The 25301-nt window shown below is 37.3% G+C and overlaps 1 protein-coding gene and 1 pseudogene across 1 annotated transcript; one reads left to right on the top strand and one right to left on the bottom strand.

The window, feature by feature from the left end:
- The first annotated feature begins 18 nt into the window (after window positions 1–18).
- LOC112395353 (60S ribosomal protein L35 pseudogene) lies at window positions 19–357 on the top strand (annotated as a pseudogene).
- Window positions 358–7888: 7531 nt separating this feature from the next.
- NUP42 (nucleoporin 42) lies at window positions 7889–25238 on the bottom strand. The gene is made up of 7 exons (XM_024738483.1): window positions 22660–25238; window positions 20045–20273; window positions 18582–18676; window positions 13738–13814; window positions 12898–12984; window positions 9829–9913; window positions 7889–9188 (listed from the first exon to the last, which is right to left on the bottom strand). Exons 1-7 carry the CDS (start codon window positions 22769–22771, stop codon window positions 8611–8613), a joined length of 1263 nt encoding a protein of 420 aa, XP_024594251.1. The 5' UTR covers window positions 22772–25238; the 3' UTR covers window positions 7889–8610.
- Between the last annotated feature and the right edge of the window lie 63 nt (window positions 25239–25301).

Here is a 25301-nt window from a genome sequence, read left to right as displayed (position 1 = left end):
TACTTTAAAGCATCCTTGTGCAGCCATGGCCAACATTAAGTCTTGAGACTTTCAGGCTAGAAGAAGGAGGAGCTGCTGAAACAGATGGATGACCTGAAAGTGGAGCTGTCCCAGCTGCATGTCTCCAAAGTGACAGGCAGTGCAGCTTCCAAACTCTATAAGATTCGAGTTGTTTGCAAATCTATTGCCTGTGTTCTCACTGCCATTAACCAGACTCAGAAAGAGAACCTCAGGAAATTCTACAAGGGCAAGAAGTACAAACCCCTGGAACTGCAGCCCAGGAAAATATGTACTATGCACTGCCAGCTCAACAAGCATGAGGAGAACCTGAAGACCAAGCAGCAGCAATGGAAGTAATGGTTGTGACCACCATCGAAGTACACGGTCAAGACCTGAGCATTGTGGTGTCAATAGAAAACAAACTGGCTAGGAAGAAAAAAGGAAATACTGAAGGGAGTCCTTCAAGTTAAAGCAGAAGGATGATAAAGAGCAACAAAAACCATACAAAAATATAAAACTCCTTGGTAAAAGTAAACATATAGATAAATTTAGAATTATGTAGTATTGTAATGTAAGTGCATAAATCACTTTTAAATCTGGTACAGATTTAAGAAAACAAAAGCAAGCATAGAAAGTACTTATAAATTTATGTTAATAAATATGCAATGTTACAAGAGATAATTTATGTCTCAATAACATAAAGTGGGTGAGGCAGAACTGTAAAGGAGCAGAGTTTTAATGTGATTAAAGTTGTTTTCAGTTTAAAACATATTATTGTAACTTTAAAATATTTTATGTAATTACAGTGATAACCACAGAGAAATTATAGACTATACACAAAGGGAAATGAGAAGGGAATCAAAATATGTCACTACCAAAAAAATCAGCAAAATGCAAAATAAGGCAGCAGGATGGAGAGAGGGACAAAAAGTTTATAAGATACAGAAAACAAAATGGCAATATAAGTCCTTTCCTGCCTATAATTAATTTATATGTAAATCGATTAAATGTACCAATTAAAAGACACATTGGTTGAATGGATAAAAAACAAGAACCAACTAATATGCTGTCTACAGAGACATGCTATAGGTCTAAAGACACACATAGGCTAAAAGCGAAAGGATGGAAAAAATATTCCATGCAAACAGGAACCTAAAGAGAGCAGAGGTGGCCATACTTAGATAAAATAGACATATGAGACAAAGAAGAACATTGCATGATGATAACAGGGTCAATTCACCAGGAAGATATAACAGTTATAATATACATGCACCTAACATTAGAACTCCCTAATATACGAAGCAAACATTGACAGAACTGAAGGGAGAAAAAGACAGCAACACAATAATAGTAGGATACTTCAATATTCCACTTTCAGTTATGGATAGAACAGCCAAACAGAAGATCAATAAGAAAACAGAGGACTTAACACTATAGAATAATTGAACGAAACATATACAGAACACTTCACCCAACAATAGCAGAATACACATTCTTCTCAAGTGCACATGGACATTCTCCAAGGTAGTCCATATGTTAGGTCACAAAACAAGTCTTAGCAAATTTAAGAAGACTGAAATCATACAAAGTATCTCTGACCACAATGGAATGAAATTAGAAATCCACAGCAGAAGGAAAAAACATAAGTATGTGGAAATTAAACAACATACTCTTAAACAACAAATGGATCAAAGAATAAATCACAAGTGAATTTAGAAAACACTTAGAGACAAATGAAAAATACAACATACCAAAACTTACGGGATGCAGCAAAAGCAGTGATAACAGGGAACTTTATAGAGATAAACACTTGCATTAAAAAGAAGAAAGATCTCAAATCAATAATCTAATTTTATACCTTGAAGAAATAGGAAAAGAACAAACTAAACATAAATTTAGCAGAAGGAAAGAAACAATAAAGATTAAAGGAGAGGTAAATGAAATAAAGAATAGAAAAACAATAAAAAAAATCAATAAATCCAAGAGTTGGTATTATCAATAAAACCAATAAAACCAACTGAATGTTTGTGCCCCCTCACCTAAATTCATATGTTGAAGCCCTGACCACCAAAGTGACGGTATTTGGAGGTGGAGCCTTTGAGAGATAATTAGGTTTAAATTAGGTCATGAGGGTGGGAACCTCATGATGGGACTAGTGCCCTCGTAAGAAGAGGGAGAGAGAAATCTATTTCTTCATGCACATGCATGACAAAAGGCCACCTTAGCACCCAAGAAGAAGGCAGCTATCTGCAAGCTAGGAAAAGGGTTCTCACCGGAACCTGACTATGCTGGCACCCTGACATGGACTTTCAGGCTCCAAAACTGTGAGAAATAAAGATCTGTTTTTTAAGCTATCCATTCTATGATATTTTATTTTGGCAGCCCAAGCAGACTAAGACATGGTCTTTTAAAAAGATCATCAAAATCGACAAACCCTTATCTAGATTAGCTAAGAAAAAGAGCTAGAAGATTCAAATAACTAAAATTAGAATTGAAAGAGTAGATAGTGGGCTTCCCTGATGGTGCAGTGGTTGGGAGTCCGCCTGCTGATGCAGGGGACGCGCGTTAGTGCCCCGGTCCAGGAAGATCCCACATGCCGCGGAGCGGCTGTGCCCGTGAGCCATGGCCGCTGAGCCTGTGCGTCCAGAGCCTGTGCTCCGCAACGGGAGAGGTCACAACAGTGAGAGGCCCACGTACCGCAAAAAAAAAAAAACACTCAACAAACTGGGGAAAGAAGGAAACTACCTCAACATGATAAAAGCCATATATGAAAAGGTCACAACTAACATCATATTCAATCACGAAAGACTGAGTTTTTCCTTTAAGGTCAGAAACAAGGCAAAGTGGAGCGACTAAGCCCGTGCGCCACAATTACTGAGCCTGTGCTCTACAGCCTGTGAGCCACAACTACTGAGCTGACGTGCCACAACTACTGAAGTCCGCATGCCTAGAGCCTGTGCTCCGCAAAAAGAGAAGCCACCACAATGAGAAGCCTGCGCACTGCAATGAAGAGTAGCCCCCACTCACCGCAACTAGAGGAAGCCCATGCGCAGCAATGAAGACACAATGCAGCCAAAAATTAAAATTAAATAAATGAATTTTAAGAAAAGCAATTAGGACTAAAAGTGTCCATTAAAAAAAAAAAAAACAAGGTAAAAATGCCCCCTCTCACCACTCATATTCAACTTAGTACCGAGTGTCCTAGCCAGAGCAATTAGAAAAGAAAAAGAAATAAAAGGCACCCAATTCCAAAAGGAAGAAGTAAAGTGATCTCTGTTCACAGATTCCATGATCGTATATGTAGAAAACCCTAAAGACTTCATGCACACACACAAAAGAACCCTGTTACAATTAATAAGTAATTTCAGCAAAGTAGCAGGATACAAAATCAACATATAAAAATCAGGTGTATTTCTATACACTAATAATGGCTAATGTGAAAAGAAAATTAAGAAAACAATCACATTTACTATGGCATCAAAATGGATAAAATACATAGGAATAAGCTTAATCAAGGAGGTGAAAGACTTGTACACTGAAAACTATAAAACATTGCTAAAAGAGATCAAAGACGACACAAATAAATGGAGACATCCTGTGCTTATGGTTTGGGAGACTTAATATTGGTAAAATGTGCATATTACATAAAGCGATGTTAAGATTCAATGCAATTCATATAAAAAACCCAATGTCATTTTTTTGCAGAAGTAGAAAAAAAATCCTAAAACTCATACGAAATTTCAAGGTACCCTGAATAGCCAAAATAATCTTGAAAAAGATCAAAGTTGGAGGCCTCACATTTCCTTATTCCAAAACCAGCTACAGTGCAACACCAGCTGAGACAGTCTGGTACTGGCATAAAGGCAGATATACAGACCAATGAAACAGAGACTAGAGCCTAGAAATAAACCCTTGCCTATATAGCCAAGTAATTTTTGGCAAAGAGGTCAAAACTACAAAATAGGGAAAGATAGTCTTTTCAACAAATGGTACTAGGAAACCTGTATATTTACATGCAAAAGAATGAAGTTGGACACTTACCTTATACCATGGACCAAAATTAAAATAGGTTAAAGACCTAAATGTATAAAACTACTAGAGGAAAACATAGGAGAAAAGCTTCAGGACATTGGACTTGGCAATGATTTCTTGATTGTGATACCAAAAACACAGACAATAGAAGCAAAAATAGACAAGTGGGACTATATCAAACTTCAAAACTTATGTGTGTCAAAGGAAATAATCCACAGAGTGAAAAGGCAATCTGTGGAATGGGTGAAAATATTTGCAAATCATATATATGATAAAGGGTTAACATTCAGAATACATAGGGAATTTCTAAAACTCAACAAGAAAACAAATAACCCTATTAAAAATGGGCAAAGGAGTTCAATAGATAGATAGTGCTCCAAAGAAGATATACAAATGGCCAACAAGCATATGAAAAGATACTCAACAGCACTAATCATAAGAGAAATGCAAATCAAAATCACGAGATATCACCTCACACCTATTAGGAAGGCCACTGTCAAAACAAGGAACTAAGTGTTGGGGTGGATGTGGAGAAACTGAAACCCTGCTGCTGGGAATGTAAAATGGTGTAACTCCTATGAAGGGCAGTGTAAAGGTTTCTCAAAAAACTAAACACGGAGCTGCATATGATCCAGCAAACCCATTTCTGGGTATATATCCAAAAGAATTCAAAGCAGGATCTTTAAGAGATGTTCATTAAAACATTATTTACAGTAGCCAAGAGGTAGAAGCAACCCAAATTCCATTAACAGCTGAATGGATAATCGAAATGTGGTTCATACAATACATACAATGGAATATTATGCAAACTTAAAAAAAGAAGAAAATTCGATCACAGTCTACAAGGATGAGCCTCAAGGACGTTATGCTAAGTGAAATAAGCCAGCATAAAAGGACAATTACTGTATGATTCTACTCATATGAGGTATCTAAAGTAGTCAAATCATAGAAACAGAAAGTAGAAATGTGATTGCCAAGTACTGGAGAGAGGAGGGAGGGAGAATTAATGTTTAGTGGGTAAACAGTTTCAGTTTGACAAGATGAAATCGTTCCAGAGATCTGTTGTACAACAATGTGAATGTAACTTAGTGCTGCTGAACTTAAAAATGTTTAAGATGGTAAATTTAATGTTTTATTTTTTTAACCACAATAAAAAAAACCAAACAAATCTGAGCTATTATTAATTTTAGGCTTTTTCCTCCCATGAATATACACTTTCCCCCCAAACTGGACCACATTGTACATGCTGCTTTATAACAGGTTTTGTCCATTGACTACAGATTGAAAACTTTCCAAGTTTATCCCCTATTCTTCTAGGTCATTTAGAAAGGCTGTTTAGTATTCCAATATGTGAACCTACCACATTAACCAATTTCCTGTTGTTGGACACTGGATTGAATTATTTTACTCGTATGAACAATACTATGTAGCTAAATCATATTATGCCTTTTAAATAGTTTTAATATCAGCTTCTCTCTCTCCTTCTAGTCAGCTCTCGGCTGTCACACTTCTCCCCTTCTAATCTGTGATCAGATAATCAACCGAGTTAAATCAGTTTACTTGTAATAAAACCTTATATACAATTCTGTCCCTTGCTCTGAGTCCTAGGTAAAAGGGACAGCTGTTGTAGAAGCTGTGAAGGGAGGCTGTTTGTGCTTACTTTGGGTCTACTTTCAGTTCAACCAGCTCTGCTAGAATCGGTGCCTACCTCACTGAATAAATCCAGATGGTGAAAAAAAAAAAAAAAATCCAGATGGAGGCACTTGCTCTTGTGCCTTGCGGTTGCCTTTTCCCTTCCACTCTCTTAGGGTCTTGAAACTCAAACTACCTTTATGCCTGGCCACCACCACCTCAGTGTTACCTGTTTCTGATTTTCTGAAGCCCTGCTGCCCCTTAGGGCCTGTCTAGGAGTTCCTGGCCTCCTTGGACTCCTGATACCAGTATGCATGCATACTGCTGACTTCTACTTTGTGGACTTCTTTGCTTCAGTTTCTCACACTTTTAAGGAACTCACAGCACCTATTTGTACTTTTTGACAAGTGCACTATCTGACAACTTTGGATCTCATTTTTGTGTGTGTGTGTGTGTGAGAGCACAGAAAATAGACTTCCAACAATTACAACTCCCAAATTGCATATTACTAAGTAGCCTAAATGTAGTTGGATAGGCTAGTTTCCCAAACTTGCCTGAAGGATCTCATGGGTCACTTGGTAAAAAAAAAACACATTCCCAGGCCTAGCCCAATGGATATATTATTTAATCAGTACCCCAGGTGATCCTTACAGTCAGGCAGATTTAGAAACACTGGGCCCTTAATCTGCATCCTCAGAGCTTCCAGGACATTGGGAAGTTCAATTGGGACCCAAGGGAGCCTGGTAAGCCTGTAACCAACCTAATGGTAGCACAGGGTTCATTCCAACAGGGTAGGACAACTCTAGGAGTCAACTGTGTTGAAAAAAACATTGGAAAGTCTTTAGAACTTACGACCAAAGCAGGAACTTAGGGTCTATTTATCACCTCTATACCAAGGATGGTTTCAAACATACACCCCCTTGACTAGGTTTTATTCTAAATGCTGGGGTTCCACAACTGTTAGTTTGAGTCATACAGTTCTTCAAAAAGTTTAACAGAGAACCTGGATCCCATGAGGATTAAACCCTTTGCATATATGCTAAAATCACGTGGAGTGCATATCTTTTAAGTTTTTATTTTCACTTAAAAAAATGACTTCAATGCCAGATCTGTGTCAGGAAACTGTTCTCACAGTGCTAGCTGTGTAATTTTTGAGGCTTGAGAAAGGAACACAGAACTCTGACACATATGCTTCAACTCATGACAGGTCTCTGGGTATTTGGATCAACCATATGTAAGATATACAAGATATTACTCCCTCAATCTGAGGACACAGGGAGATCCAAACATGTCTGAGAATTCTAATAGAAACTCTAGAAACAGCTGGTGAATCCTCACCGCTCTACATAAACTATTAGGGGGAAGCAGGGAGAAGATTACTGAAAATTTTAATTTCCTTGTTGGAAATTTCCAAATTTATTATAATAAACATATTTTATAAAAAAGTGTTTTAAGAAATATACCATAAAGGAATAAGAGCATACCGTAATAATGTAAATGGAGGCGGAAGAAAGCAGCCTAGATTTGTTCAAAAACTTTTTTCCAGTTATAAGTTCCTTCTCTGTTACTTAAAAAAGAAGTCTAGAGAAGATGCATCTTGAATAAAGAGTCATTTGTTAGTTTAAAAAAAATGCTTTTCGGGCTTCCCTGGTGGCACAGTGGTTAAGAATCTGCCTGCCAATGCAAGGGACACAGGTTCGAGCCCTGGTCTGGGAGGATCCTGCATGCCGCGCAGCAACTCAGCCCGTGTGCCACAACTACTGAGCCTGAGCTCTAGAGCTCACAAGCCACAACTACTGAAGCCTGCACGCCTAGATCCCGTGCTCTGCAACAAGAGAAGCCACGGCAATGAGAAGCCCGTGCACCGCAACGAAGACCCAACACAGCCAAAAACAAAAAAAAAATAAGTAAATAAATTTATATAAAAAAAAATGCTTTTCAAAAATGCAGCTAGAAAAACTAGCTTCATCTTAAGTATCATTAAACTTGCCAATAATGTTGCTGTTTATAGTTGAAAAAAGCTTCCTAATCCTTTTTTAATTTTCCTGATTTTCTTTCAATTAAAAAAACAAAGTAATGCATGTACATGGTAAAATATTCAAACAGTTCAAAATGGTATATAAAGTATTTCTCCTAACTCAGACACCAATTCTTTTCCCAGAGGTAATCATTGTTAGCAAGTTTCTTAAATATTCTTCCAGAAATGTTTTATGCAACTACAAAGGATATTTATATACTATTTATTCACAGAAGATCATAATTTCTACTCCTCTTACAATCCATCCACTTGATGGGATAATGTGAGGAAAAAATAGAATTACATAAAAATTAGGCCAAGATAAAAATTAGCCCAGAATTGTTGAAGAAAACTCAAATGGTCCATGAGAGAGCCAAAACTGAGGAGAAAAAATATGAGGGGAAAATGCTTCTTAGGTCCTAAAAAGTTTTCACCCTTTAAAAATTGTTATTTCTCTCTTTAAGAGAATCTTCTTTAACATGAAGTTTAAAGTCATGCTACTGATGTTTATTTGGTACGTAGGCTAAACATTTAAGCATTTTTTCTCTGCTGGTTCTAGAAATTATCTCCTTCCTTTTAAAAAAAATGTTTAAATGTAAAATTTTAAATGGTAAGAGAGTAAAGTGATGTAGAATAAGAAAAGTACTTTATTCACTGCACCCTGACAGTTTTTTCAGTTCCATTCATAATTATAGCAAAAAAAAAAAAAAAAAAAAAATCCGTTGCTGAGTTTTTGTTGTTTTACTTAAATAGTTACACTCAAGAAAATGCTAAATATAAAAACTCCTATTATTGAAAGTTTATACTTCTTATAAATATATATGTATATATATAATATATATGTATGTGTATATATATATCTGCCCTTTTATATGAACCACTCAAAACAATTTTAAAAGCTGTTCTTTTCTGTATTTAAAATTACTCGTTTAAATATTTAGAAGTTCCACAGGAGGTGGCTTTAATGGAATTTTTCCCAGAGTAAATTTCTTGGATTGAAATTGTTCCTGTTCTCCTGCTGTTAGTTGATCCCTGGGTGTGAATAATACATTATTTGTTGTGGTGCTGCCATTTGAGAATGAGAGAGAGGTGGATATGCTGCTGTTTCCAAAGGTGCCACTGGATGACTTGGAAAAAGCAGTGTGAGACTGTGAGCCTGGACTACCAAAACCAGCTGAAGAACTGCCGCTTCCAAAGGCTGGGGCCTCTGGAGCTCTAACAGGTCCTGCTGCCATAGAAGCTGGAAATCCTGAAAATCCGGATGATCCAAAACCAGAAGCTGCAGGGCTTTTAAATGAAAATGAAGCAGCAGATGTGATTTGGGGTTTCCCAAGTCCAAAAGCTGGAGTAGAAGCAGTGATGGCAGAATTGGCGGAGAGTACAGCTCCAAATGCTGGAGTACTCCCAAACACAGAAGGGCTTCCAGAAGGGGCAGTAGCAAATCCAGCCCTTGGTTTAAAACTAAAATTCTGAGCATTAATGCTGCTGTTGTTATTCACTGGAAAACCTACAAAAACCAGAAAAAGAAAAAAAGAAGCTATTAATCAGAAAATGTAGCTATATTACTACTCCCCACCCGCCCTTTTTTTTCTTATTTCTGCCATATTTAGATGGTAATTAACTTATTGGAAGGAAGAAAAGTGAAAATGAGAAACTAGGACAAACCCACTAAACCCTGTTGTCCTGTCTTTCTGCTACATTGATCACATTTGCACCACAATTTACACTCAAGGAGGCAGCTCTTGAGAAACCTCAGGGATTAGGGAGTAAACCTTCACTTCACCTGTCCCCTCATCTCATCGGAACTGTCATTTGAGGACAATACTATGCTGTTATATACAGGGACAACAAAGTCCTCAAAGGTGCTGCTACCCTAACTATGTATTTCTATGGAAGTCTTGAAAAACCATTCCTAAAATATACTTCTAAAGCCTGAGCCATAGGGTCTTTCAAAGACCATGCCCATTCTGAATCCCATTTCGCAAATGCTTGATGAGCCAAATTCTTTGAAGCTCTATTATGGAAGGTGGTAGAATTTGCAAGAGTGACTTAAAATGGCACTAAACAAAACTTCAGGCTTTATATTTGAAACCTATAAAATCCTATTTTTTTGAATCAGTGAAGTCCTTCATTACTTTGTCACTTACCTGGTGACCCAAATGTTACTGATGGCCTACTGCCAAATCCAAATGCAGGTGCTGCTTGATTTACTCCACCCTTTATATCAGAGAGCTATTAAAAAAAGGTAGGCAAGTGAATAATTCTCAAGTACCTTTTCTATACACTTTATAGCCAAATTAAATTTTTAAAACGTGTACTTAAAAACGTCTTCATTTTGTTTAATATAGAAAAATGCCTACAAGTGAATGTTCATAGGAAAAAATGGGCCAACCTCAATGAGTTTGAAGTGATTGTGTGGCTGATGAATTATGAATGATTTTAATTTTACTTATGCTTTTAAAACACTTTCTAAATTTCTTCAATGAACACATATTAAAATCAGGAAAATACTTTTTAATTCTAGATTTTAGTTTCTACTGGTTGATCTGCATTTATCAAAAAACCTAGATATTAGGTAAAGGACCTTTAGAGGCTACTCAGTCCACTTACTCAAATGCTTGAACTGAAGTTAATTCGCAATTACATTATTAAAAGCTTACCACTAAAATCTATTAAACATTTCCTTTTCCCTGAAAATATTTTATGCTCTTGCTATTTTCTGCTCTAGAAATGTCTTTCGTCTCTGCTTACTGAAATCTTAATCTCCTTTTCAAGGCACTGTTCACTTAATCCTTACCTCTAAGAAGTCTTCCCTCATCAACCTAAGTACATAAGATTTCTCTCATTTTAAAATCCTATTGGCATTTTTTCTTTAAAAACAAAATCAACTTTACTGAGGTACAGTTTACATAAAATAAAATGCGTCCATTAAAACAATCTATCTATATTTTGATGAGTTTTGACAAACTTATAACCACCACTACAATCAAGATTTAGAATATTTCCATCACCCATAAAAGTTCCCTTGTGTCCCTTTCCAGTCAACACTCTCCCAAGCTCTGGCCCCAGGGAACCATTCACCTACTTTCTATTACTAGAGATGAGGTTTGTCTTTTCTAGAGTGTCATATAAATGGAATCATATAGTATGTACTTTTTCTTTTTTTCGTCTAGCTTCTCTCCCTCAGTCATTAACAGGTATGTGGATAAACAAATTATATCCATATAATAGATTAAAGGAATAAAGAATAAACCACTTGGCGGGGACTTCCCTGGTGGTCCAGTGGTTAAGAACCGCCTTCCAATGCAGGGGACATGGGTTTGATCCCTGGTTGGGGAACTAAGATCCCACATGTCGCGAGGCAGCTAACCCTGCACGCCACAACTACTGAGCACGCGGGCAACGACTAGAGAGAAGCCCGCGCCTTACAATGAGGAGCCTGCGCAATGAGGAGCCTGGGTGCCGCAGTGGAGGATCCCGCATGCCGCGATGAAGACCTCGCTAACCGCAACTAAGACCCGACACAGCCAAAAATAAAATAAATAAATAAATATTAAAAAAAACCCAATCACTTGGCATGAAGAATTGACACATGGTAAGCCAGTTGTAGGTAGGCTGTCCAAGATTCTCACCTACAGAAGGGCCCCTAGGAAGGTGGCAAAGAACATGGAACTTCCAACCTTGAAGGAAGCTCTGTAGTTCTCTGGACTCAGTTATCCCTTCTACATCAGCAATGGTGATGGCGGGCCATCTCTCATCTAGAGAAAAAATACTTCCGAGGAGTCCTACTGAATTCAAATGGCATTACAACAACTGAAAGGTAGAAGAAATTAGCTTGCACAAGAGTCTAGTCATTTGGGGGGGTGTGAGGAATTGGGACATTGGGGTTGACACATATACACTATTGATACTATGCATAAAATAGACAACTAATGAGAACATACTGTATAGCACAGAAAACTCTACTTAATGCACTGTGGTGACCTAAATGGTAAGGAAATCCAAAAAACAGGGGATATATGTATATGTACAGCTGATTCATTTTGCTGTACAGTAGAAACTAACATAACATTGTAAAGCAACTATACTCCAATAAAAATTAATTAAATAAAATGCAATGCCCCCCCAAAAAAGACTCTAGTCATTTAGGAGCATATATTTAAGAAAAGAGTAGGGGGACTTCTCTGGTGGTGCAGTGGCTGAGAACCCGCCTGCCAATGCAGGGGACATGGGTTCGACCGCTGGTCCGGGAAGATCCCACATGCCGCAGAGCAACTAAGCCTGTGTGCCACAACTACTAAGCCTGCGCTCTAGAGCCTGTGAGCCACAACTACTGAGCCCGCGCGCCACAACTACTAAAGCCCATGTGCCTAGAGCCCGTGCTCCACAACAAGAGAAGCCACCGCAATGAGACGTCCGCGCACTGCAACGAAGAGTAGCCCCCTCTCGCCACAACTAGAGAAAGCCCACGCGCAGCAACGAAGACCCAACACAACCATAAATAAATAAATAAATAAATAAATTAATTAATTAATTTAAAAAAAAAGAAAGGAGTAGGGTGTCGGGACTTTCAAACAATCATTCACTAACTTTAGACAGCTACTACTCTCATAGCCTTTTTCAGAAAGTACAAAGAAAAACCACCTCATAGACTGGAAATATCAAATTCTAAATGTAAATATCTTATTTAAAAATAATATTCTTAAGAACTTCTTATGGGGGTAGCAAAATAAACTACTGACAGAGATAATGAATATGCTGCAGTAGGATCATGTATCTTTGGGGACAAGTGGGCATGTATCTCCTAAAGGCATTTCTGTATAAGACAAGGAACATATGGTCCTTCAGTCACAAAAGTATACATTAGTCTAAATATGCATTCATATTTTTCAAAGCAATTTCTTTTTAAACGCTGATAACCTGGCATACTTGAATTTATGTAATATTTTCCAATTTTTAAAACTAGTACCACCAAAGTTAAACATCTTATCCTAAAAATAGTTTTAGAAAAGCATAATTATCTGTGCTTTTCTGACTAAGAAACAGAGAGAAAACAATTCCAGGACCGTGACTCTAAATGATAATACAGTTCTTGAGAATGTGTGTATCACAATTCTTGACAGAGAATTTTAGCTTTGCTTTCCAAATCCAAAGTGAAATTCTGCAAAAAAGCAATAGATAAGACGTTTCCCTGTAGAAAATTCTTCAATACTCACCAAAGCTATTGTAGTTGATGTATTTAGACTTTTCAGTTCATTTACCTTGTTCCTCCACTGATTTATTAACTGTTGGATGGAATGTAGCTGGAGAGAAGACAGAAAAATGATGAGTCAATATTGAGTGTTTAAGATAATCTCTCCAATAACTTCATGTTTGTATTTCCAAAGCTACAATAAATTTATAAAACATTTTTACAACCCATAACTTGTAAAATTTGCATTGACCTACCCCTACTTGCTAAAGATACTCCAGCTGTAGACCCCCTTCCCTGTTCTCCAACTCCTTGTATCACCTAGTTAAAATCACAAGTACCTGGCAGTACAGAGACAAACATGTGCACTAGTTGAAACACATGATATTGACTGTAGACAATAGAAAAATACATGATTTATGTCATTTCCTTTAGGCACTGAACTTATTCAAGCCCAGCTTTTCAATTTTTTGATATTTCATATATGAAAATGTTAATCTATATACAACACTGCATTTTATTTAAGTTTGTTTTTCTAGCATTCATTGTGGTGTCTGCACCTAAGACATACTCCATAGATGTTTGCCAAATAATGAAAGGTATGATTTCTGGGACTGATTGCTGGATAACCCGTAATAAAAATAATGACATTCCTAGTTACTACAGTCAAAGTATATTATCACCATTTTAGATAACCAACCAATTTCAAAGAAATTCTAAAGTTTAATTTAGAATATAAAAATAGCCTTGTTCTGAAAAAAAATTATAGACCTCATCCACTTTGCCAACACACAAGCAAGCCACTACAGAGAAGACAATAATTAACAGCTAATCGGTTAGGTAGATGAATAGGAAACAAACTTACATAACTCTGTAAGTTATTGCTGGTTAAGAAGTTATGGTATTCAAGTCTCAACTCCTCTGGTGAAATATCTGTAAAACCTGAAGTGAGGAATCAATTGGAATCTTTAAATACCAATACTTTTGATAGTAGAGTAAAATAAGAGGTACTAGACAGGAAAATATGCTAATCTTGATCATTAGAAAAATTTCATAATCATAAGGAAAAAATACAAAGCCTATACTCTATTTAATAAAGTATAAAGTTAGAATAAAATATAGTTGTTAACTGATCTTTGAAGGGGAAAAATTTTCTAAAGATAAATGGAGTGGAAAGAATAATAAACAAAAGAAACAAGAAAGAGTAGACTACATATACATTCATACTTCTAAAAAAAAATATTCTGTAAGTCAGAAACTACAATAGCAAAATTGAAAGGCAAACAGTAAACTGGGAAAACCATAATTGCAACATATATGACAGGAGAAGAGCTAACATCAATGTATAAATAGCTATTACAAATCAGTAAGAAAAATTAGTATGGGCAAAGATAATGAATGGGCAATTCACAAAACAATTCAAATAGCCAGTAAATAAATGAAATTAAAAAGTTCACGCAAAAAAAAAAAAGTTCAATTTAAAAATACAACTTAAATAGAGATACAATGCTTTATTTATCAGACTGACAAAAATTAATAATGAATAATTGTTATAAAGGATGTGGTGACATGGACATTCTCCTAAGTTGCCATTATGGAAATCAAAAAGGTAAACTTTTCTGGGAGGAAAATTGTCAATAAATGTCAAATGCCTTAAAAATGCTCATACCTTTTGACCTTAGAATTTCTAGGATTTAACCTCAGGAAATAATTAAATGTATAAACAAAGGGTGTTACATAAAAATATGTTCATTCTAGTATTTTTAGTAATGGAGACACTGAAAACAAAGCAGAATACAACACTAGGTTATGATTCCTAATTATATATATAAATAAGAAATATGTGTGCGCATGTTTTGAAAGAAATACACTAAAATGTTACAGTTGTTATTTCTGAGATTAGTTGATCTTTATTCACATATTTCTGTATTTTCCAAGTTTTCTATGGCAACAGCTGTAACTTTCATAATTAGGAAAACTTTTTAAGAAAGGGAAAAAAAGTTCAGGATATTTTTCTACAGAGAATTATTTATAACCAGACACCATTAACTCCAAAGACCCTTACCTCAGAATAAAGAAAAGACTAAACATTCAAATCAGAATCCTGGAGTTCTCTAACAACTTGTCTTTACCACCTTTATTAACTGCTCAGGCCACAAAACCTAGAATCACTTTGCATTTCTCTCTTTCCCCATATCTAATTAATAAGCCTCTTGCCAGTACTAGCTCCAAAACAGAACACGAATTTTGACCTATTCTGTCTCCACTGCTAGTAACTCTCGGTTATCAGCAGTAACTAACTCATTGCCCTGCCGCTATTTTGCCCCCCAACAGACCATTTCTTTTCATACAACAGTCTAAGTGAGCTTTTAAAAAATTAATTAATTAATTAATTTAAATTATTTTTTGCTGCATTGAGTCTTTGCTGCTTGTGCGCGGGCTTTCTCAAGTTGCAGTGAGCAGGGGTTACTCTTTGCTGCTGTGCGCAGGCTTCTCAGTGCGGTGGCTTCTCTTGTTGCAGAGCATGGGCTCTAGGCGCACGGGCTTCACTAGCTGTGGCACGCGGGCTCAGCAGTTGTGGCTCGCGGGCTCTAGAGCGCTGGCTCAGTAGTTGTGGCACATGGGCTTAGTTGCTCCGCGGCATGTGGGATCTTCCCGGACCAGGGCTCAAACCCATGTCCCCTGTGTTGAAAGGCGGAGTCTTAACCACTGTGCCACCAGGGAAGTCGCTAAGTGAGCTTTTTCTAATCAGATCATATCCCTCCTCCTGCTCAAAGCTCTTTCTGGCTTCCTAGTGCAATTAGGCCCAACATAATCTGGCCCCTGGCTGTCTCTCTCTGGCCTTATATCATATTACTCTTTCTCTTATTTACTCTCCTCTGGCAAATTCAGGCCTTGCTAGACGAAATACATGGCAACCTTGTTTCCACAAGTGCCTCTGCACTAGCTATTGTACTGTAAGGAACATTTTCCCCCAAATCTTCCCATAAGTGACATCTTCTCTTCATTCAGGACTCAGCTCCAATACTGCTTCCTAAGAATAGATAACCACTCTCTGTGAAGAAACACTATCCCTCTGGCTACTTTCTCCTCCTTCCATCTGTTACTCATCTGAACCATGAAGACAGAAAATGATTTGAGTGACTATTTCCTCAATTCTTTCAAGGGTGGTACAAATGTAGTATCATTCTAGCTGCACAGGAAAAATTAATTCATTATAATGGATGCCTACAGACAGTGATTCTCCAACTTTCTGGTTTCAGGACCCATCTACATTCTTAAAAATAAATAAGGATGGCAGACCTTTTGCTCGCATGGGTTACATAAATCAATATTTACCATATCTGAAATGAAAACTGAAAAATTGTAGAAAATATTAATTCACTTAAAAATAAGAAATATATCAACATAAATGAAAAAACTATTTTCCAAAACAAAAAATAAAAATTTAGTGATATAAGTGGCATTGTCTTATGTTTGTAAATCTCTTTAATGTATGGCTTCATAGAAGACTGTTGGATTATTATATCTGCTTCTGCTGTTCAATCTGCTTCAACCTGTTTCAGTATATTCCCTGGTTCAAGTATATGAAGAAAAACTGTTCTCACACAGATGTGTAGCTGGAAAAGGATGACTTTAATGGCCTTTTCAGATAATTGTGGATATCCTTCTTGATACTATACCAAAACTTGACAGACAGTAGTTTCTTAAAGGTTAGCTATAATGTGGACTCAAATCATATTAATGAAATCATATTAATAAACCAAAACTATTAATTGTTTTATCTTGCACTTAGAAAGGAGTTTTCAAACATGCATAATTTTGTAACGTCACACATTGGTCATCTGGAAAATATTGGTTCACTGAGTTATCCAGAACCTCCAAATGTTGGCACATGTCATCTTACAATATCAAAAAATTTGTTAATGTTACTTTGTGTGTGCTTCCCATTTTGTCACACAGAATATTTAAAAGGTGTACACTTAAGGGTCAATATTTAATAAACTTAATAATTTTTACCTCTTCATCAAGGACATTCTTAAGTGAAAATGGCGTTAAAATTTTTTTATTGACTATTATAATCTGCTAGTACAGTTTGTTGCCTGTGCCTCATCAAAGCTTTTGTAAGAACAGTGCAAATGTCAACACAGTGAAAATGGCAATTAATGTCTCAGTATTATTATCAAAGTATTTCTAAACTTGTACAGCCCCTAAAAGGATTTTAGCAATAGGGTTGCCAGATTTAAGCAAAAAAAAGAGGATGCCCAGTTAAATTTGAATATTTGACAAACAACAAATACTTTGATAAAAGTACAAGTATGTCCCGGGAATTCCCTGGTGATCCAGTGGTTAGGACTTGGCGCTTTCACTGCCGTGGGCCCGGGTTCAATCCCTGGTCTGGGAGCTAAGATCCCACAAGCTGCATGGCACAGCCAAAAAAAAAGTATAAGTATGTTCTAAATACTATATGGGATATTCATATACTAAAAATACTGTTTATCTGAAATTTAAATTTAACTGGATGTCCCATATTTTATCTTACAACCCTGCTTATGGATCTACATTTCACACTGAGAACCACTGCTCTAGGGCATTAGGCATTATGTTCAATTCTGAACTTTTTAAAAAAGGCTTAACACTTATTTTCTTTACAGAAAAATCACTATCTAAAAGTATCTTATTTATTTGTATTACTTATTGCCTCCATCCCTCAAGAACATAAACTTCATAAGGGATGGATCCTATCTATCTTACTCATTGCTATATCTCTAGCACCTAGAATGAGGCCTGGCACAAAAGAAATTCAATAAGTATTTGTTGAATGATTAAGTAAATAAACAACTAAGGAGTGGTGTGACACAAATGCTCACAGAGAATGAGCAAGTAGAGCAGAGACAGACAGAAATCCCAGAGTTTTGAGAGACTGAAAGGGCTCTCATCTTCTAGGCACTTGCTGTTCAACTTAATAGGGCCCAGGACCACCCAGAGTAGGCTTATAAAACTGTGGTGGTCTAACGCAAGAGGGAGGGGACATGGGGATATATGTACGCATACAGCTGATTCACTTTGTTATACAGCAGAAACTAACACACCATTGTAAAGCAATTATACTCCAATAAAGATGTCAAAAAACCAAAACAAAAACAACTGTGGTGGTCTAGCTTTCAGCCCCAAAAAGGGCTATGGACAAAATAAAATGGGAAGGAAAGGAGTATTCTAAAGAAATGCTATCTCTGTAGCCCAGCTAAGGCTCCTTACCTTCAAATATTACCCCCAGAATAGATCTCAACATGCTTTATGAAAAGTAACTATCCTTAGAAAAAAAGATAGGGGAGAAAGAACAGAATCAGGCAGCCAAAGCCTTGGCATAATGGGACTCTTCTATTCACTGCAGGCAGCTAAAGGGTTCTGAAGTTGTATCTACAGGAAACCAAGGAAGCAGAGCCTCTTCCTGGGCTTACAGAATTGGAAAGGTGGTGGTTCCTGATTCTACTATTTTTCCCAAGGGATCTATATATCTTGAACTATATCTTCCAACCTCAATCTCTGAATTATGAAGTTCTGCTAGAATACTTGGATACTTTAAACAATGTCCAAACTCTCCTAACTGTAGCTAAGTTTGTGGTCGATTTCTTTATTTGACATAGTCTTGGTTTTAGAAAATAATAGTTGTAAAACACATTTTAAAAACACATAATTTCTAGTTACCTGAAATATTAGGTTTCTTTTTCACTGGTGAATAAACAGAAAACATCCACTGCCCTGATGATTCCCAAACCTCCATATCTTTTACAATTCCTTCCCTGAAGAAAAAAAAGGGCAAAAAATGTTTTTCTACTGATTGTTAAAATTTACCATTTATAATTTTCAATGATTGAAATTTTAAATTGTAGTAAATATATAATTTTAGGTTTTTCCGTTATATTTTCTGAGGAGTGTTCTTTAAAGCAGAAGCTTATAGAAATATGAGCTACCTTTCATGATTATAAATAATATCAAAGAAGTTCATAATTTTGGTTTTCCAATACACTGAACCATTAACTGATACATTTACTGAGAACTCAACTATCATACCACACATATCTTAAAGAACTGAAATATAATAAAATACACAATATTAAGTTTAATCTTTCTTTGTTCATTATTAACATCAATGATCATTTAACTGGGAAAGAAAGAACCAGTAAGTAATAAAGAACCATAAAATATTTAAGTGGTTAGGACTTCAGAGATCATTTTGTCTAATTCTCACATTTTGCAAAAAGGGAACAGACCCATGTCCATGGTTAACTTGTTGGCAAAGTCATGGATATATCTGGGTCTAAATTAAATATTTTCCCCTTATCCAGAATAGCAGAATTAATCAAATAAGAATAACTGATAATAAAATAATAATAAAATTTAGGATTTTTATGATGACAACATCAAATATAGGAAGGAGGGTTTCTTTTTCCTTTTTTAATTTTTTTAATTTGGTTTTTTACTTTATTTATTTATTTTAATTTATTATATATGGTACATGGTTCAAAATGTTTACAACTAGTCTAATTTAGTTACGGGATGTAAAAGACTAATGAGTATATTTAAGTTCTGTCCTAATTGCTGGGGGCTGACGGAACAGTTATACACAGCCAGGCACTGTTTTGGCACCAATCATAAATTCTACTACGAATGTTCTCAATAAATGGTAAGAAACCTACTCCACAATAATGAAGGAAATCAAATGAAATGTTTACATGGGCTTACTGAAGTAAAAGTTTTAGAAAGAAGAATACGAGATGCTATAAGTGACCTCCAAGATCACAAGTTGCTTTAAATCACCTCATACTTTGTAAAGAACTCATAATTTAATATAAGCAGGACTACATTAGAAAGATATTCACAGTACGGTGTTATCAATAGAAAAGTGGAAAAAGCATAATTATCCCCAAGAACTCATTGTATCGATAAAGAAGAATGACATTTTAAAGTGAAATAAAGTCTAGTATGATACCTGCAAAATAGTAGTTATCTCTGATCATGGATGTTTTTTCTGCTTTTTGCTTATTCTTATTTTTTAATAACTTAATAAAGTAATAATAACATTACCTCTTTTTTAAGGAAAGTACTGTAGGTACTTTTGAAAAAAAATAAGCAAATGGGAAGGAATTTTTCTGAAGGCTTTCACTTACAGAAGTTTCTTTTCATCTTTCTGCCCATCAGAGCTAGGTGAAGCAAACGGGTTCTGAGACGATCCAAACCCCCTGTTCCTGCTAGCTGACGCTCCAGAATCAAAAGAAGCAAAAGATGGCTTTTCTTGATCTTTGCTGCCCCCCCATGGTGTGGATTTGGAGAAACTGGATGGCTGGATAACACTAGAATATCTCTGGCTGGTGGTATTCCATCCTCGTCTGTTACTACCTGAAATAAACAACAAAATAAACAATTTTACTAGCAACTCATTTTTAGAATCTCTTAAAATTTCATTGTAGTTTGTTTTATTATATGTGCAGACCTTATGTAAAGATTCAACAAGCACTACATTTCCACTCATTTTTTTTTTGCGCTACGCGGGCCTGTCACTGCTGCGGCCTCTCCCGTTGCGGAGCACAGGCTCCGGACGCGCAGGCTCAGTGGCCGTGGCTCACGGGCCTAGCCGCTCCGCGGCATGTGGGATCTTCCCGGACCGGGGCACGAACCCGTGTCCCCTGCATTGGCAGGCAGATTCTCAACCACTGCGCCACCAGGGAAGCCCTCCACTCATTTTAAATTACAAAACTCTTCACTTTCAATTTATATAGGTAAGTGTAGTATCAACAAATCACATAATGGTCTAAGTTAGCATGATTGAGAAGACTGTAAATCCACAGAAAAATAATGATATATTACTAAATTCAGCTGACCTAAGTTTATTAGGTAAACAACTGTTCGATAATGGAGTGGATAGAAGGCATGTACCGAAATCATAAGCTCCTTCATGATAAAAAGATGTGTCTGTATCATTCTTTGCTCCCCAACTGGGCCCTATATATTAGTAAAATCTGAAAAACAGACAATGTATTGAGAAGTGTATTGAATATAAAAGATTAGAGTCTACCTTCTGTCCTTGAATAGATGGGTTAATCTATTTGACTCAGTATTCTCTCTCAGAAAACAACACCAACCCACCTACCTTCCATAGGGAGATTATAGAGGTAATTTACATATGAATAGAGTTCCTCTATTATGAGCAAATTTCTAGTATTCTATAATTATCAAAATGAGCCAACATTTTTATCCTCTGTCTCTATATTTTACAAAATTTTTTCACTTCTACTGTCTCAATTATTCATCACTTCTTAGTTGGGGTCAAGATAATTCACCTTGTTTCTGACTGAATTAGGAGATATGCCATTAAATATGTATATTAAAAACTCGAGGGATGGGAGATACACTCCTTTATGAAAATTCACCTCCCAATTCTAAAACTGCTTAACGAAACCTAAGAGGAAAGGGGGCAGACTGCTAGACCAGATCCCTCAAGTATGGGTTAATGATATTTTATTTTCCTAGAGTTTCAAATCCTTTGCGGGGATGACACAACTGAAGAAATTCATTCCATCTTTTGTATACAGCTTTTGGTCTTCATACTTACTAATTCCATAAGCATTTATTTGTTTCTGGGCATTAAATACAGTTTACTTGACTAGTTTTATCTCCACTTTTAAAATCCATTAACATTTATCCATTCAACATTTATCCTCTAATTACTGCATTTAGAGTGAGTCTCAACAGAATGTCATATTACGTTTTGTTGTTCCTGGAAATACTCGCACATTTATCAGATCCTGAGTCTTAAGTTTTGGTTTGGAATATTTCACTAGACCAATTGTGGGTGATACAAAAAGACTGCCCCCAAGAAGAGGAATCAGACGTGAAACCACAATGTAACACAAGGTTTAAGGGTCAGATGAATAGCCCTAAAGGAGGAAAGAGAAGGGAGAGGTGGTCAGCATCTTGTGGTAACTTTAAGGACTAAGTTTCAGTCCTAAGGAAACCTAACGATTCATCTGACCTCTAAAACCTTGCATTGTACTATGATTTCATTTCGGACCCCTCCTCTCCTCGAAGACAGTCAATCCTTTTGCATCATCCACAATTGGTTTAGTGAAATATTCCAAAAGCTTCGACAATGACTTAGGCCAGGAAGCAGGTCAACGTAGTCCTGCACCCCCTTCCCTCATAGCCCAGAGTTCTTAACTGAGCATCCCACTCTCGATTTTACCCCAAATTTTATGAGCATGTGCATTTATCTGAGGTTAATGGCTCTGTAGCTTTTATTAGATCTTCAAAGGTGTTTCCCAAAGTTAAGAATCCTTTGACCCCAGTTGCTAGCCTCTCCCTAGAAAAAAAGTTTAGAAAAAATTATATTCAAGGCATCAAGGGGAAAAAGCAAGTAGCAGAAAGGTAGTAAAGTAGTAAAGAAAGGAGGCGTCTGGGTCGACCTATGCCAATTCTGCGAACCACTGCTGCCCAAAGACAAGGTTAAGTTCTGACACGTATTCCTGTTTTTCATTAGTAAAAAGGACCAAGCCCATGCCTCCAACCGCTCAACGAAAGCCAACCGAGCTCCCAATAAATGAATAAAAAAGCCGGTGGGCGGGGCGGGCGAGGGAACGACGCGGGCACGTCGGCGTCACCTGACTGGTGCGCCACGGCGCTGTGCCCAACGGCTGGGCCCACGAGGGACGGCCGTTCGTCGCCGGCTCGGCCCCACGCCAGGCCTTCCGCAGCTCGGCTAGGGGCGAAGGACGGAGGAGAACGTCACCTGAGAGCTGCTGCTGCCGTCCTTCGCCCGCACCCCCGGCGCCGGGATGTTCGTTCCAGCACCGATCTCCGAAGCGACACCGGCCTTGAAGGAAGAACTGACAAATGGTCATGGCGACTGCATCGCGGACGGAACTGTTTTCAGTCGACACCCTCAGCTAGCAGAGCCCAAAACAGCCGGAGGTCGCGGCTCCGCTACTGTGACGTCATCTTCTCGCGCCTGGGAAAGGCCCTTTATCTCTTGTTCCGTCCCCACTGCGAAGAGAGGCATGGATTTTACCCAATAGGATTTGAGAAGAGTGGGACCGCCCCCCACGCACTGAGCGTGGCCTGGGAAGGCAGGATGATTGAAAGGTTACGTGGAGAAAGGCGTCGAAGACCGTGGTGCAGCGTCTCGTTCATCAGGGGAGGCTTGAGGTACAAAATGAGAGGAAAGAAAGTTGGTCGGACAAACCCATAACTTCAGCAAGGCCTGAGAGGAGGATCAGCTGTGGTTTGAGAGGCCGAGTCGTATTTTTCATTTGTAACTGCTGAGAAAGTAAAAATCTGCCCAGCCATTCATCAGGATGGGTAACAGTATAAGATAAAGCCAGTTGTAACGTTTACAGGAAAGTTTCTTTTAAGGACAAACTGCAACTAAAAAGTATCATAACAACCCGCGTCTTTGGATACATTCTTACACGGAGAAACCTTGTTCTTTAAAGTACATGTAAACGTTGCTATTTGAAATTTTATCAGTAAGAATGAAACATTCCACTTTTGCCTGGAGGATCTAAGACACTTTGACACAGAGAAGCAGCTTCTATTTCTAATCAGGTGCAGAGCTGCAGACAAGGGGTTCCTGAAAAGAATATTACTTATTCTCTTAACTTTGTGGTTTCCAAGGGAACATGATCCTACACCCACTTCTCACTCCAGATGTGAGGTTGATGCCTCTTTCCACCGCTCTGCTTTGCTTTGAGGCTATCAAAACTGTTTCATTTAGATTTTATCTTAACTCCACCTTTCCCACAAATCCTACATCTACCTTTTCCATTGTGTGGTGAGACACCCTACAGTTCCTCTAGTGTGCAGTCTCCTTGGTTGCAATGCGTCAATAAATCTGACTTTGTTGGCTTACAGGTTCGTCCCGGGTGGTTTAAGATGACTAGCCATTGTTCTTGCTCATATACTTTGGTTTTTGATGACAGCAGAATCTACAGGAGCACTGGTAATAACTGGTGCAACCTAGTTTATTATTTTTTTAAATCAGTTTAATTCATTTATTTTGAAAAAAATTTATGGAGGAGTTACATGTATATATAGTACAAAGATCTTTTTCCTGAACCATCTGAGACTATATTGCAGACCTCATGCCCCAACACCCAATTATTTATTGTATTTCCTACAGACAAGGACATTCTACTTAACCACAATATACTCACCAAAATCAGGACATTAATATTGCTGCATACTACTATCTAATCCTTAGATTCTATTCATATTTTGCCTTTAAAGGAGTAATGTCCTTTAAAGGACAAGGATGCAGTTCAGAATCATTGTTGCCTTACTCATATTTCTTCAGGCTTCATTCTGGAACATTTTCTCAGTCTCTCCTTGACTTTCATGACCTTGACACAAACATTACAGCTAGTTATTTTGTAGAATTTCCTTAATGCAGACTTATCTGTTTTCTAGTAATTAGATTTAGATTATGCATCTTTGGCATCCATGGTCTTCACGATGTACCTGTCAAGTTGTGCACAATTTCTGTTTGTCACATTGTCACGTTCACTTTGATCACTTCAGGTGTTGTCTGGCAAGCTGCTCCACTGTAAAATTACTCTTTTCCTCTTTGTTAGTAATAAGGATTTTGTAGGGAGAGACTGTGAGAGCATATAAAAACCTCATTCCTCACCAAACTTTTAGTTCACTCATTTATTTATTCCTATCAGTATGACTTATGGTTTCCAATTTTATTCATTGGGTTATAATTTGTTACTATAATTTATTGTGATGCTCAAATCATCCAGTTGACACATCCCATGATTCTTTGAGCACTTCACTTCCTGACCTAAAATATGCTCCAGGGTCATTTGACACTTTCCCTGCTTCAGTCCTGGAATCAGCCTGTTCTCCAAGGAGCCCTGAGTCTTTTTTTGGTGGCACTCAGAAGCCAATATCTGAGCTCTAAATTTGCTCATTGCTATTGTGGTATCTTTGTTCCCAAATCCTTTCATGGGCATTGCTAGACAATACATACTATAGACAGACACATTTACATTAATACATATTCCTATATCTATATGTCTATTAAAAACTATGACTGCACACTGATAACCTCCAATTTCAACCCAAGATCACAGAATTCATTTTTATTTCCCCTTTGTATTTCTTTCATAGTGAGAAACTTGGCTCCCATCATTCTTAACATATCTATTTTGAGCAGTCCCCTTGTAGTAATGAATCTCTCACTGTGTTCACTGACTTTTCATCCATGTAAATGCCAGCATGTGTAAGAACTTTGCTGGCATCAAAGACCTAAAATAATACCAGTTAGGCTGAAGCTTAAACAAGGGTGTGTATGGTGCTCCGTGAAGGTGGAGAGGTGGGCAAAGCCGGAATCCTGACTGAAATCATCTGGATAAAGTGCTGTGTGAGATG

This window comes from Neophocaena asiaeorientalis, unplaced genomic scaffold (assembly GCF_003031525.2).
Source record: "Neophocaena asiaeorientalis asiaeorientalis breed wild unplaced genomic scaffold, Neophocaena_asiaeorientalis_V1.1 scaffold89, whole genome shotgun sequence".
Lineage (NCBI taxonomy): Eukaryota > Metazoa > Chordata > Mammalia > Artiodactyla > Phocoenidae > Neophocaena > Neophocaena asiaeorientalis.
The sequence above is the reverse complement of the archived record's forward strand: the minus strand, read 5'-3'. Positions and strand labels throughout refer to the sequence as shown.